We start from the raw sequence: 16139 nt of genomic DNA, 5'->3' as shown, positions 1-16139 counted from the left end.
GAAAGGTCCGGCCCGGCCCAGGTCGGAACAAAGCGGCGGCGGCGCGGTCGGCCCGGCATGGCGGCGCGGTCGGCCCGGCTCCGCCTCTGGCTTCTCCTGCATCTGCTGCCACAGGTCAGTGGCTGTCCCGGGCTGTGCGGCATGTCCGTGCCCGGAGCCGTCTCCCGCGGGCGCACAGAGGTGTTGCAGCCGCGCCCGCAGCGGGCCGTGGCCGCAGGAAGGCAGCGGAGCGCATGGGGCTGCCGGCCCTGCCCTCCGTGATTTGGCAGTTGTTGATCTATCTGTGGGTCTGGAATTGTTTGAGACTTTTTTATTCTTTCCGTAGTAACTACCGTTTTCCTCGTAGTTTTTAAAACTTCGGGGCCCCCGTGAGCCCAGCCCAGCGTCCTCGCCAGGCAGCCCCAGGGAGGGAAGCGCAGCCGAGCCCCTGGGCCGGAAGACTGCAGGGACGACTCTGAGTTTATCCCGACTGAAAGACTCCCTATAAGGAAGCATTCAGCAGAAAAGAAGGGATTTCTGCTTACCCTGATTCTATAGTCATGTATTGTCATTACTAAAATATTAATTAATTTTGTGGGATACATTTCTAAGGGTGTGACAAACTTCAGGTATGTAGTCCTGATACAGGAGAGAGGGATTTCTAGCAGTTGCATTGTATGGTACATAGCTTTTGCCTTTTAAGTTCAGTGTTTTGTGTTCTGAAAATTTTGAAATGTTATTATGTATCATTTAGACTTCTTGATTGTTTATTAGGTAATTTGGAGCGTACTGTGTCTTCTTGAATATTACTGCGGTAACATCTTAACATGGAACGCTAATATTTTCTTCTTCTCCGTCTGTCTCCTTACTGATTCCTTGCCAGTAATCTTTAGTTACAGAGTAGTCTGGTTGTCAGCTAACTTCTTATTTCTGTTTCATCCCCTTTTTTCATCCATTATCTTTATCTTCATTGTCTCTTCATTATGTTCTTGTATGCTCTGTGCATTTTGTCATCTCCACTGATGCTTCACAGGGACTGGTAGTTCCGGTGTAGGCCCTACAAATTAATAAGATTTAATTAGCAAGAACAAGTTAAAGAGTCCGTTTGATCCATCAGTTTGGGGAAGGTGAGCACATGACAGTGCATTAGGACAGCGAGTGAGATAGTCCACTGGTGGGTACTTGGAGGTCTTGTCTTCAGCTCCACGCATTGCAGCACATTCCTGTCTGTAAGCATTTGCTATATTTGTCCAGTGGAAGTGTTACTGTACTTGAGTAAGCTTGGGCAGACTGGCCAGGGTGCTGAAATAGTCCTGCTGCAGTGAAAAGTGGATGTACTGTGTGCTGCCAATATGTTTCTGTTAGCCCAGCTGATGTTTTTAAAATTTGCTTGAATACCTCATATTGTGCATTACTTCTGCATCTCTTGTGCTTGCACTTGTTGGGATGGTTTTGGATAGTACATCCTCCTTAGCACGAGGCAGAGAAGTGTTCTGCTCCACTCGTCCTGGTGTGGTACCCCTGTGACTGATGGCTGGAGTTATTCTGGGGGACAGAGCTGACAGCTGTTGTCAGGAGCTGCTGTGTGCCAGCTGTACTGATTCTCAGTGCCTTACTCTTACCTTAGTGAGTATATACCTTTGTCTCCCTCCTTGAAACAGGATAATGGAATTTTTTTGTTTGTTTGTTTTCCCTGAGGCCAGAGGAGGTAGTGTCCACATTTGCTTCTATATTCTGATTTAGGGAGAAGGATCAACTTGGCTACTGAAGCATGGCTCTTCCAAATCTGGGTCTTCATCTGAGAACACTTTAAGAGTGGTGTGATCTTATAGATACAAGTCAATCGGCACTAAGATCTTGCTTTGGTATTTGAGTTCTCACATTGCCTTTAAGTGCCTATTCCTTCCAGGCATTGTTACCCCTCAGTTGTCCTGTAACAACAGCAGATACGTGAGTCGTTGACTAGTGATGAACATAGTAACATGATCTGCAGTGAATGTGTTGGGTCTAGCTGGCCTTCACTATAGCAGCTTTCAGCAAAATACATTGAATTGAGGTGATGGATTTCTGTTTTAAAATAGGGCACTCTATGATATGGGTCCAAAAAATTGGAAAGACTGTCTGAAATTCTGTATTAAGGTGGTGGCTGACAATTTCGTTTTCTGGAATTATTGTGGTATGAATATGTAGCTCTCTGCAGTGTACAGTGTTGAAGGACTGCTTCATTTGAGTGCAGCTTTGCTGCCTGCTGTTGCTGGTCTCCAAAAGGATCAGTGCAGTTCATGGGAAAGAATGACTCCAGCTCCTGGGAACTCTCACATGGTGAACTCTTTACCTGCTGTAAAGAAGGATAGCTCATTCATTCCTTCTTCAAGGAACACAGCTCCCAGTGTCTGCGGAATCTCTCTGACATGTGGTTAACCAGGTGAGTTAATGGAGCTCTGAAAGCAGAAAAGGCATATAGGACATCCAGGTGACTGTGGGGCCAGAGGCAGGGAAGAAAGACAAGACAGACATTAGGCTGACTCTGTCACTCACACTGCTCCTTCTTGAAATACGGATGAGCTGAATTCTTCCTCTCCACCTTCTTCCATCATTTAACTTGCAAGTCCAGTGCTTGCCTCTGAGATACATTAATACACCTAAAAAAACTTGCACAGCAAAAAACCTGGGGAGTATTCTTCTCTTTTATACATGAATCTATGGAAAGCCCTGATGAGATTCAGAGCCAGCAAGCATGCCCTTCTGTTACCACAAACATTAGATTAGCTCTTTTGTCTGTTAAATTCTGCTCTCAGATTTTACATATCTGTTGAGTGAAAGTCTTTTCCAGTTGTGCAGCTTTATAGAAAACACTTTCTTTTGTGTTAATTATACACTATTGTGTGCTTTTTAAGCCATAGGATCATTAAGAAGCAAGTATTATAATATACCTTACTGTCACAGCAGCAGTTGTTTTTCTGTGTTTCAAAAAGGCTAGTCTTGGTATCCAAACACTTGGAAAAGAGGCTTTGGGGTTGTAGTCAATTGTATTGGATCTGCACAGGAAATGGCATTTTCTCCTGGCTTAATCTAGGATATGAAGTGGTCTCTAGGAATAAGGAATCATCATAAATGTTGCCACTATGCCAGTGCATCAGCAGCACTGCTTTCAGCTTTTGTTGTCTCATACATACTGACATGAATAAAAACAAAACTGGACACATCAAAGTGGGTAAGAACAAACTTTGATTCTAAGTGATAATGGCTTTGTAAAAATGTCTGTTTTATCCACATTATCCACAGATTATATTCTCCATAGAGTTTTCTCTCTTTTGCTTTTAGCCCTGCTCATAATGCCTTTAATTCCTCTCGTGCTTGATTTTTATTTGGCTTTTGGCACACAAATCCACATAGCTTCTAAAATGTTTTGAGCACTTCACATTAGGAACCTTTTACTCCCTTAATATCCCATTGAAGAACATTCATTAAATAGCTCAGAAAGCAAATTTGTGTATAAGTGTCTCCTGGGTGCCTTTTAGGAATTATTCCTGAGTTCTGGTAATGGATATCTCCATGGAAATGTAGCAACACACCCGTACTTACTCTCGTTTTAAAGATGTGTGTCATATATGTTATAGATGTAAAACTTTTAACTGTACAGCTTGATTGTTTCCCATACACATAAAGCTTTTCAACTACAGTAGTTAGCTTCTATAAAACTACCTGAAGATTTTGGAGAGAGTTGTACATATAATATTCAAATGTTTTGTTTGCTTATCTAAGCCCAGTTAGACCATGTACAATAAGAAGGGAACATTCTTTTGTTCTTTTGTGTGTGACTGTATTTGCATCTCTGTTGCTTGTTACTCTCGGAAGTCAAAATCAAGATAACAAGTACAGGTTACTTTTCTAAATTACTTCTGCTGAAAGTATTTAGGTGCTATGGTTGGATACCTGAGATATGAGTTAACAAGTCCATCATAGCAGGGAGTTGGAATTCTTGTTTCCTCACAGCATATGCACAGTAGTGTCTCCCTTTCTCCACAGATATCTTGGAAACTTGCACTGTGTTCACGTGGCTTTAATCTGCACTGAGATTATTGGTATGACGTCCCGCATGCTTCAGGACAAATGTCATTGGTTCTAAAGGACTTAGTTAACACTAATGTTATAAAAAAGGGAAAAAAATTGCTGCATGTGTCAGCAAAGACCATTTATATGCAGAAGACCTAAATATAAAAATCTCTACTTCCTGTATATTTTTACGATGACATTTCTGTACTGCTTTGCTGACATCTTGCAGCAGAATGCATTGCCTCTGGGCACACTGTGAATGTTAAAGAGCAGTTTTACAATGCATGTGGTAAAACACTGGCACAGGTTGTCCAGAGAGGAGATGGGTGCCGCGTTCCTGAAAGTGTTCAAGACCAGGTTGGACAGGGTTTGGTCTACTTGAAGATTTCCCAGCCCTTTGACAGGGGTTTGGACAAGGTGACCTTTAAAGGTCCCTTCCAACCCAAACCATTCTGTGATTCTCAAAAGTTTTCCAAAAAACATCTTTTTACCTTGAGTGTCTCCTAGGGGTGCATGGTAACTTCTGTGCAGTGGGGTTTGAAATAAAGAGGGAAAAATAAGACTGATGGGTTCTTTTAATGGATTTTTGAACAAGCATGTTAAGACAGGACATTGCTGCTGACTCCAGACGTCTTTAGCATCTTGTTCCTCAGCTGCTAGGTGAAGAAACAGATATTTTAAGTGTATTTGTAAAAGTTTAACTGCATAATTATTAAATCATTTATGTGTTTAGGTTATGAATGTTTAACTAGATGTTGACAAATTAGTTTGTCACAACTTTCTAATTAGTAGCAGTGATGGTTAGGTATATGGTGTTATATCTCTCCAAAACAAAGTTTCATCAGTTCCAGTAGACACAAAGTGATTTCATTGGGGAAAGCTAAAGCAGAGCAATAGTGCAACTAAACATATCTTCAGTCAATGACTTCAGTTTTGCTTGAGTGCTGGACAGGAGAAAGAGAGAAGGAAGAATGGAAAGGAAGGAGTGTGGGTAGATAGGAGCATGACACAAAGGGGGATGGTAGAAAGATAAGATGGTTGCAGCGGCGGGGGGAGGGAGGGGGAGCGGGGGGAGTGTGCTTGTTTGAGGGGGTTTTGCTTGGTTGGTTGGTGGTTTTGGTTTTTTCGAACCTCCTGCTGGTTGTGAGCTCATAGTCTTGTCCTCATCCTGTGTCCTGGTGTTACTGATGAATGACAGTGTTCCATCAGAAACCAAATGTGTGACTAGTTCAGATGAGAACCAGATCATTTATTTTACATTTCAGATATTTTATGTATGTTTTTAAACAAACTTCTAAGTGCTAAGTGGAAGTTAGCTAAGGATTAGCAAGTGTCCTCAATAAAATGGAGAAACTTCCAGTTACACTAGGAAACAAAAGCTCTGGAACACAAAAAGGATAACAGGAATAATCTAATCACATTAACACTGTTTGGTTTGGTATTCCTAAGGACTGGGTTTCCAAATCACTGGGCTGAAACAGTATTTTGAGACTGCTACATTTAATATGTGGTCAAATTTTTCCTGACTATCTAATAGCTTGTATGAAGCTAAAATACAGATAGGATTTGCATTTGCTCTCAGCATTGTCCTTTTATAATCTATTACCAGACAGCACTACTTGAACATTGAAGTTGCTGTAGGAGCACTGTGAGGCTCTAAAGGAGCAACTGAAGATCAGCAAGACTCCTTCAAAAAGAAGCATTGATCTGGATTTGTATAATTGAATTACATTTTAAAAGTTAGGGTTCGTCCTGCTTTCTGAACACTACTTTTGTATCTTAATGTATTCTTATATGAAGCATTAAAATCTTTTTGCAGCAGCTGGTCAGATCTTAATCTGAAATTGAATTCTTAATGTGTTGATGTTCAAACCTGACTGGATGGTCACACAATGTATATGAGCAAACTTCAAACTGAGGGGCTTATGTTCAGTGTTTTGTATAAAGGAAAGACTTTGTAACTTACACTTTTTCAATGAGTGGAGATGGTGCCTAACAGTCGTCTTAAGGCAGAGTCTGCAATCCCAGTGTTGCTGCCCTGAGGAGCACAGAAGTGTCCCGTAGAACTTGATGGCTCATTGTTAAAGCAATGCTGTGATGCCTTCTTGTTCAAGCAAGGCTAAGAGCCTCTTGTCAGAGGGAGAAGCTTTGCAAGGGACCTGTTTGCCACTTAGAAATGGCCAGGAGGATTTATTTCAGAGTCCTTAGAACAGTATAAGCAGATGCTTTGTGTTTCTTCAACCATTTCCAAGATCAGGGAGGATTTTATAATTATTTTGGCTCAGTTAATATGAGAATGAAGTGACCACTAATTAGAGTTAAAGAAAATCACCACTAGTGATAGGGTAGTTGTACGTACTCCACTGTTGTTTTGTTTGTCTTCCTACCTTCTGATTCCTTGGGTAAACAGCTGCTAGGACTTGGGGTACAAACAGAAAACTGCATCAATTCCACAAAAGTACTTTATTTTGCAGGTTATGTATATGCATACATACATAACATGCATATGTATGTGTGTATATATATATATATAGCCGTGTAGTTGATTTTGGTTCAGCTTTTTGGGTAGATGAGGAATATACCTAGTACTCACAAAATTGTGTCACTATACACAGGGAAGGAAGGATAGGAGTAGACATTTAAAAGAAGAGACCTCATCATGAAGAATAAGAAGATGTGGGAAAAAATCTGTTAAGGAAGTGTTTGCTAGTACCTACTCGCAAGCCCTCAGATCTTTCTGTTTTGTTTTGCTGAGAAATGGCCTGGTACAATCTAACATAACCAAAATAACAAGGAAATTACTGTGTTTGCTGTGTATTTTTTCACAGGGATGGGAAGCTGAAAATATTTGTGTTAAAATCAGCACATCTTACAGTTAGATGTAGTGTGAGCAGTACACTGAACAAGCAGGTTACATACTGTGTATCACAACGAGATGTCTAAAACTCATAGATTTGCTGCATCTTAACTATGTTTATTTTTGCTATAGTTCTTGTTCTCTTTCTCTGTGTTACTACAGGATCTGGGGTCTGTTATCTCAGTTTCCAGAGTTTTTCAGGATAATTCTAACATGTACATGATGTAAAGATAGCTAACCTCTTTATTAAAATGAACGTGACATGCTATTGGTATAGAATATCTCTTTGTCGCATTATCTGCCTGGTTGTGACCCCTTTTGTCACAATGAGGGTGGCTGCGACAGATCTTTGAGTCTCCTGACTTTAGGGTGAGCCTGGTGTGAAATAAGAAAAAGGAGCAGAAATGATGGAGTGCCTGAAAAGAAAATTAGTGAGAAATAAAAATAGGGACAATGCCTAGAAACCAAACACAGTATAGGGACAAGCTCTAAAAGACCAGAAACAAGGGAGGACTAACAATATATAGTCTTGGTGGTGGAATGTTCTAGAAACAATACCATATATGGAACACAAGTAACCAATAGGGGAAGTAGAACTTGGATTAATTAACAACTTCAAAGGCTCTTGGGAGAAGATCTCAGGCTCGCCCTGAGATGAATGTTTCCCAGGGCTTGAAGCTAAGGCTTGGCTTGTTAGGAGTGAAGTCTGGCTGACCCTGCGTCCCAGTGAGGCAGACTCCAACACCCGTCCAACCCCCCTTGGGCATCTATTCACTGGGTGAAGAGGGTGAGAAACAGAGAAGGCCTTGACACTGTTCAGCAATAGCTAAAATGTTTGTTATCAGCATTGTTTTGGGCACAAAACTAAAACACTGCACCATACTAGCCGCTATGAAGAAAATTAACACCATCCCAGCAAGACCCAGGACAGGCCTTTAATTATAAATCTTAGATATGTAATCTTCACTACTTATATTGTTGCATATGTTGGAGTTTTGACAACAGTGACAACTGGTCACTGAAGCAGTTATAAGTAAATGCAGTAGGTGGATTTGAGAGTCTACATATGCTACCTAGGACAGAAAAGAGGTGCTATGGGTCTTGCCACATCTTCAGCAAAGGTATCCAAGGTTGAGTTTTGGACTGATGCGAATCTAGAACTGATCATTATTTCAAGCTCTACTTTCGGGAGTTGGTGTCTTATTTGTAGAATCGTGAAATGGTTTGACTGAGAAGAGACCTTAGATCAGTCCGGGCCCCTGACACGGGGTGGGCTAGGCCAGGCTGTTCAAAGCCGCATCTAACCTGGTCTTGAATATTTCCAGGAATGAGGCAACCCACTGCTCTGGTCAACCTGTGCTATGGCGTCACCACCCTCACAACCAAGAATTCCTTCCCAATATCCCATCCATCTCTGCCCTCTGGCAGTGGGAAGCCATTCCCTGTGTCCTGTCCCTCCATCCCTTGTCCCAAGTCCCTCTCCAGTTCTCCTGGAGCCCCTTTAGGCACTGGAAAGGGCTCTGAGTTCTCCCTGAAGCCTTCTCTTCTCCAGAACACCCCCAGGTCTCCCAGCCTGGTTCCAGAGCAGAGAGGCTCTAGCCCTTGGAGCATCTCCGTGGCCTCCTCTGGACTGGCTGCAGCATACTCCAAGTCTCATATCTGTTCTGCGTTAGTCCACTTTCTTTCCCTTGCTGTGGTTGTATACACATGTGCACCAGTCTAGCTGTGTTGTTTGAGGTTGGCTTTTTGGTTTGTTGGTTTTGGGTTTTTTTCTTTAAACACATCCAATATTGTTTCATTTGATTCTTTGACCAATTCCTGTGTAGGAGGGAATCTGCATAATGTGTCTGAATTCTTTCTTTGAAGCATGATGGAAATAATAACAAATTCCATTGTACTCCCTGCACAGATATGGAAACTTTGTATAATGTTCTGGTTTTCTTTAAAACCACAAAGCAGGCCAGTCAACAGCAAGTTACTCCCTTCACTTCTGATATTTTATGTAACCTAAAATTCTTATGAAATTTTTGTTACATTTTCAGGTATACTGTGAGTATGGGATGGTACATGTCCTTTCAGAGAAGGGGAGCAGCAAAGGAAAAGACTACTGTATTCTCTTCAACTCTCAGTGGGCCCATTTGCCACATGATCTGGGTAAAGCTGTAAGTACCTAGCTAACTGATGACAGAAAATGTATAAAAAATGCCTTTGTTACAAGGAAATTTCTATTTTCTTACTTAGATTAGTAGACTTTGAAGCAACTGCTTTGTTTGCTCTGCTTAAAAACAAATTTTATCTCTTAAGATCACTAGGTAGTGCTAGGATGGCAATGTTCTTTTCCAGGCATTGTGCAGAGATAATGACTATTGTTGTTCAAAACAGGAACACTCCTTTTCAATGATGTGATCAATGAAATTAAAATGGCACATATCTGGGCTTGCAAAGGATTTTGTACATCAGCATAATACAAGAAGATATCACATAGCTTTTCTTGTATAGTGAACTGTGTCCTGTAGTGCTTTCTCAGTGTCAAGTGTAAGATTAAGTAGTCATAAACTGTGTCAAGCTTTTGCTGCATTATCCAAAGCTGTATGAGCTGAAAATTGAGTAAATTCTTCACTCTTTTCTGTGAGAAAGTTACTGGCACTGAATGATGAAATCAGCAAGTGCAATTTGAATGAGCTACTAATAGGGGAAGATGTAGTTGACTGATACTTGGTTCATTTTATTCAGCCAGTTGAATGTCCCACAGAATTATTAGAGTTCCTTATCAATGTAAAGGCAAGTCTCAGTTATTTCTGGTGAGTTTATTGCAACTGTAGATTAGTCCCTAGGTACATCAACAGTTGTTTTTGCCTTGTATAGACAAGGCAAAACTTTTGCACTTGCCCTGACTGTGTAATGTGAATCAGCACATGCATGACTGACTGTGGTACTTATGAGAGTTGGAGACTATACTGTAGACACCTTGTTAAAATCAGTCTCATAAAAATTCACTAGTCATATCTCAGTAGTTCTGCAGGAGTCGATATAGCTTGCACAGACATTTGGGTAGTGTATGCTGTATCCCTTACCTGTCCCTGTCTCCTTCCTTGGTTCTTTCCTGCTTTTCCCTTCTTTCACATTCTTGCTCCTCCTCCTTCAGTACTTCAGCAGTACAGTTCACTAACTGAGGCAATGCAATGCACCACTCTGAGCTCACTCTGCATTTGTGTTGTGGTCTGAAACTTGGACAGCCAGGAAGTGTGGATAGGAGCCTTTCACTGTCTCTAGAGGTCAGGCTGGAGACAGCAGTTTTCTGAAAAAGGTTGAAGCTACTGACAACCTGACACTTCTCTTTCCCTCCTAAAACAGTAGAGTCCATTACGCTGGTATTGTTTATTGTGTACCTATGGATTTCTAATACAGACTGTTCCATGTGTCATTTTTTCAGTTTAAAACTTTACCTTGACTCTTCTCAAATGCAACAGCTCAGCTCAGCAAGGGCTGAGACTTGCTTCTCTTAGCACAGCTTGGTTGTTTGGTAGATAATTGCAGTTTTCAGGTAACTTACAAATAGAACTGGGCAACGATGCTAGTGGTTGTTTAGATTTTGCAAGGAACAATTTGTGCCAGTGTTATTTCTAAAACCTTGAAGTGTCTTTGGGATGTTCCTGTTGAAACACACCAAATTAGGTGCCTTTAGGTCTGAGGAAGGCCAAAACTAAAGAATTGGGACACACTTGCAACGATCTCAGGTCACTGGATACAATAGGTTTCAACATGGAAGTTTATTGCCTATGCTTCTGTACTTTTCCCGAGCCTGTGTTTTGGTTTTTAGCTGTTCATACCCTCCATCATCCCAGCCTGCCACTCTGTCACCCCAACAAAGATAAAACCTTGCAGCCTTCTTCCCACATCCTGACTGTGTGCATCAGAACAGCAACGATGCTGAAGAAAATAGATGCAAGTGAAGGTCATATCCCAAATTAAATACCAGCAGAATTCTGTACAATAAGGTGAAACAAGGCAGGACCCTACATAATAGAGAAGGCAGTGCTGTTTCAGCTTTCATGTTGCTCTGGGAATACCACTCCATTACTGGAAAGTTTTAAATTACTCTTTAGAAACTCTGGTTTCTGCTCTTGATTTCTTTTATTTCATGTTATATATATGTATTTATCTAATTTCTTTTTTTCAGTCACTCTTGCAACTGCAGGATCAGACAGCATCTGTTTTGTGTTCTCCTTCTGATGTACCTGATGGGGGATTTAATAACCAAATCCCCATGGTGATGCGAGGAAATTGCACCTTCTATGAGAAAGTGAGGCTTGCTCAGATAAATGGGGCTCGTGGGCTGCTGATTGTTAGTAGAGAGAGACTGGTAAGTTGCTTTTTATCTTCCTGTGCTGCTGATACTCCTCTCATGCTAGATACTGTCTTGTCTTCACTGCACATTGCTGGTATTTGATGTTTCTCTTTAAATTAAATAATGCATGTGTGTTTCTGCATGTACATACGTTTGCATAGTTATGTGTGGAAACCATGTATCTGATGGAAGAATTAATGAAACAAGAGGCACTCATTTGAGTAAGAAGAGTTGGCATGGAGCTCATGTGACATTCAAGCTAAAGGCTCAGAATTAACTTTGTTCCAATGGAAATACTGTAGTCAAAGGATGATGTTCGTTTGTGACTCCATTATACTACCACACTGAATTTAGTACTTTAGATTCAGCTGGAGCATCAACAGCATGTATTTTGTGTTTCGAAAATAAAATTAGTGGGTTTGAGTCCTGGTCAATACTAGAGGCACACATCAGTCATAAACCTGTAACCCTGGTGTGTACAAGATACTGCTTGAAATTTGGTTGCTGCAGTTTGCTGTTACAGCCTTAGATTTCTTCAATTTCGCTGGGAACGGGCTTGTATTTTGACTTTTGAGTGTTGGCTGTCATCAAGTTGCCTTCTAGAATATTTTTTAAATTAGCAGGAACAGAACTTGCAACTTTGACCCTTTTGAAAGAGTAGAAGTATTTGTAGAAATAAACGTATTCTTACCTGGTCTAAACTGTCTTTCAGGTTCCTCCTGGAGGTAATAGGAGTCAGTATGAAGAGATTGATATTCCTGTGGCTCTGCTTAGCTATACTGATATGTTGGATATTGGCAAGGTAAGCTTGATACTAAAAGCTCTAATTTATGTTATCTCACATAAATGAGTCACTGCTCAACAGTATTAAGTCCACCTTAAGAGCTTTGAATTTGTAGAGAGTGCATTCATGACGATTGCATTACTATGTTTTGGAAAAAAAATCAAATCTCTTGAGAGGTTATTTCTCATCTTTGGAATAAAATCAAAATACAGCCTGGTGCTGAAAATAAGTATCACTAACAGAAGAGCCAATAGATGGCTCTTACATGTTTATATAGTAAAGCCTAATTCTGAGGTTGCTTAGTGAAAATTAAATAGGTGAACCTTTGCTAAGGTGGCTTTTTGGATGTCCTTCCTAACTTTTACTTACCTCCACAGAGTTTTGGCAGCTCAGTGAAAGGAGCAATGTATGCCCCAAATGAGCCTGTGCTGGACTACAACATGGTGATTATCTTTGTCATGGCTGTGGGGACTGTTGCAATTGGAGGCTACTGGGCAGGAAGCAGAGATGTGAAAAAGTGAGTAACTGAATGCAGTGTACCAGTTTTCACGTATTTTTCACAGAAGAAAATAATAGATAGTGTTTACGTAAGCATCACCTGGCAGCTCTGCTAGTGAGGTTAGGAGACTCTGTAGTCAGAATGGGAAAATGCTGATGTGGTGTTTGAAAGGCCCTGAGCCTTGCATTGGTTTAGTCACTGTAGGAAATCATTAGAGTATAAATTGCATGTAAATCATTTTAGGATTTTAGCATGTCAAAAAGACCAAACATTTGAAAAAATCAGAAAGAAAGTTATTGTGTAATAGACTTCCTGTTTGGGCTTTGTAAAAAAATTCACCACAAAAATACTTTGTAAAAAAATAATAAAATTTTCTTTTACTGGTGTAGGGCAAATCAAATTGATTGGATAGCTAACATATGCTATGTTTGTTACCAATTTTTAAACGAAATTTTATGGTGACTTTTGTCAGTAAGTGGGATTGAGAGAAGGAGGTATTTTCTAACATTTATTTTGTACACATAACCTGATTTAAAGATTTCTCTGAAGTTAGCAAATTATTCTGTGGTAGTTTTCAGGATTCAGTTGCATTTTTATGAAATGAAATCATACTCTAGATAAGTTAACACAGCAGTTACTGGTTTTGCATTGCATTACAGCTGATGTTCATGCATCCATGGAAAATGTGGTGTTCCACTGACTTGAGTGGGAATCAGAGCAAGCATTGGTGTTGTGACATGTTTTCACCCCCTTGTGTCCTCTGTGTATTTTGTTGCAGAAGGAATGAACTGATGGTAGCCATGTTACTCTTTCAGGCGGTATATGAAGCACAAGCGTGATGATGGGGCGGAGAAACATGATGATGAAACAGTGGATGTGACTCCCATAATGATCTGTGTGTTTGTAGTGATGTGCTGCTCAATGCTCGTCCTCCTTTATTTCTTCTATGACCACTTAGGTACTTTTAAGGTTGTATTTGTATTGATACATCTTCATTATCACAAGGTTGACATCGTTAAAGAACATTTTATTGTGAAAAAAATAAGGAAACATCTCTCTTTTGTCATGTGTCTTCATCCCAATATTCTTTTAAAGTACTGTAAGAAAACTCACTGAGTAGATTTCTAATCCTTTTTGTGAGGTTGGTCATAAAGCTTCTTTCAAATATTAAAGCCTATTAAGTAGATACAGACTTAGTATTTTCCACCTTTTATATTTGTTAAAGGTGTTCTCAGACCTATTCTTTTCTCTCTATTATTGTTCAGTTTGAAGTCAAGATCAAGGATCTTTTTTTTTTTTATCTTTATAAAGAATATAATTTTCTGTTGATCACTCGTCAGATTGACAAAAAAAAACATGACAACCTAATGCTTCTTCGTGTTTCTGAGGAACTAGTGAAATATGTATATCCCATCTGTATTGATTCATGTTGCTACTGAGTGATTTTAATATGCCCTTATAATGCTCCCGTATACTCATAAAGAGAAGATGAAAGCTTCACCATAGGTTGCTTTTGAGGCTTTTGACTTACTTTAAGAAGATTAGGATAGAGATTTTGATTTAAGTAGGTATTGCATAAAGTACGTCTGGGAAAAAGGAGCTAGAATTAGATACTTAAAGAGCACAAATTTAATCAATCATTTGAAGTCTCTGAATTTACCATTCACTGTTGAAATGTAAACCTTATTTCTCAGTAAGTCTTATTGACTGTTTGTTCTTTATTCAGCCAAGATGCGGAAAAAGCATCTCTTGCCTTATCCTCCTTGGACTTAAAACTTTTTTCCCTTCAGTCTATGTTATAATAGGAATATTCTGCCTGGCTGCCTCGATTGGTCTTTACAGTTGTCTGTCTCCTTTTGTAAGAAGATTCCCCTTGGGAAAGTGTAGGTATGTGGCAACTTTCAAAATTTTGATAGGGGAAATTAGGTTTTTATACTGTTGGGTAGGTGTGGGGTTTAAAAGGTGGCTTCATGTTTCAAAATGTTCATCAGAAAGAGGCTATATACATAGACAACTGTAGCTTTGGTGTGTTTCTTTTTCAGAATCCCAGACAACAACTTGCCTTATTTTCACAAGCGTCCCCAGGTCCGGATGTTGCTCTTGGCAGTATTTTGTATCTCTGTCAGTGTAGTCTGGGGAATCTTCAGAAATGAAGATCAGTAAGTGTACATTTTAGTTTCTGTGCTGAAAATTGTAATATGCTTTATAGTATAAGTAACTGACATCCACAGAAGTCTTATGTGTATCCAGAAATTAAGAATCACAAGAAAAAAAGTAGAGAGAGGCAGAAATTCTTAGTTGTTCCTTATATACTTCATCATTTTCTTGTTCATTTAAATTACAGACTGTCTCTTGTTAAGGTTGAATTTCTCTGAGTCCCAGTCAGTATTCTCATCTCTTTGACTTAAGACAGCTTTTCAGAAGTGATATGGGAAGTTGCACATAACTTGTCTAACTTATTTCTTCATGAGAATAAGAACTGGTAAGATTGTCAGATCTTTAGTTTCTCTCAACTTTCTGGTATGAGTTAGTAATTCTGTACACCTAGTGTTGCTGTAGTACTTAACTGTAGCATGTTCTTACTACTTTTGTTAGAGGTGGATCTTGTTATGGAGTATTGTGGTTTTGTTTTTGTTTGGGCTTTTTTACCTCTTACCTCACTCCCAGATATTCCAGTTTCCTCATGTATACAAGTTGTGTTCATCATCTTGTTTCCTCTATTGGGGGTTCAGTATTGGAACTGAAATGTTGGCTTATGTTTCTGATGATGATATCTAAGGTATCTGACTTGGGCTTCGAATGCATGCTACTGCTTTTCTGAGATCTGTGTTCTGTGTGGTTGATCCAATGACGGAACTCAAATCCAGGAATCAACTCTGAAAGACCTTTAAGAGAGAAAAGTGTCAGACTGAGGTTTACAATAGTACTATAGAGGTGTTCCAACCTGCAATATTTAGGACTAGGATCTGTTTTCTGCCTTAGAATTGAAGTGGGCCTGAGTGTCTTCTGCACAAAGCTCCATCAGCAAGTACACAGGTATTGGTGCAACAGCATCATCTCTCATCGTACCTAGACCATAGCAATTTTTGGAAAACCTTAGTGTTGTTTGTCTCAGATCCTACTTCTCTTTGGCCCTAGCAATTGAGAGTAAAGCAAAGGGCACTTCTTTACTCATCTTGCAAAACACAATTGAAAACCAGGCCCAGATGTAAATTTGTCTCAGCACACAAGGGTGCACACCTATACATAGGACAAAGGACCCCAGCACTTCCCATTTTGGTATCCACTGACCTTATTCAGCCAATTTTAAGTCTGCCTCACCGTTCATTCAGCTTGTACAGTTTCTCCATGAGGATTTTATGTAAGATTGTCAGTGGAAAGCCTTACTGAAGTCTAGATAGACACTGTGGCACAGTTCTTCCCTCATCTCCCAGGCACTTCTTTGTGGAAGGTTATCAGGTTGATGAAGAACAACTTCCTATTTGCAAATTCATGCTGACAACAGTGTCAGTTTCAAGCATGTACTTTGAATAAAGGCTGGGGGGGTGGTTTGTCGCAAGCAGGTCCTTAGTGAGGACAAGGTTTGGTCTGCCTTTCTTGCTGTTTCCTGCAAAAA

General features: G+C 40.1%; 1 protein-coding gene across 3 annotated transcripts in view; it reads left to right on the top strand.

Moving 5' to 3' along the window:
- Nucleotides 1–22: 22 nt before the first annotated feature.
- SPPL2B (signal peptide peptidase like 2B) overlaps nt 23–16139 on the top strand; it is a 31076-nt gene continuing 14959 nt past the window's right edge. For 2 of the 3 annotated variants that reach the window (XM_083879729.1, XM_083879731.1), the window contains exons 1-8: nt 23–114; nt 8935–9054; nt 11073–11255; nt 11953–12042; nt 12402–12541; nt 13339–13481; nt 14314–14410; nt 14566–14682. In XM_083879729.1, the coding sequence (XP_083735855.1) occupies nt 58–114; nt 8935–9054; nt 11073–11255; nt 11953–12042; nt 12402–12541; nt 13339–13481; nt 14314–14410; nt 14566–14682 (947 nt within the window). In that variant the 5' untranslated portion in view covers nt 23–57. Of the gene's footprint in view, nt 115–4008; nt 4065–8934; nt 9055–11072; nt 11256–11952; nt 12043–12401; nt 12542–13338; nt 13482–14313; nt 14411–14565; nt 14683–16139 lie in introns of those variants that run through there. The other variant, XM_083879730.1, reaches the window with a different exon arrangement.

The sequence above is a fragment of the Zosterops lateralis genome (assembly GCF_965231275.1).
Source record: "Zosterops lateralis genome assembly, chromosome: 29".
NCBI lineage: Eukaryota > Metazoa > Chordata > Aves > Passeriformes > Zosteropidae > Zosterops > Zosterops lateralis.
The sequence above is the reverse complement of the archived record's forward strand: the minus strand, read 5'-3'. Positions and strand labels throughout refer to the sequence as shown.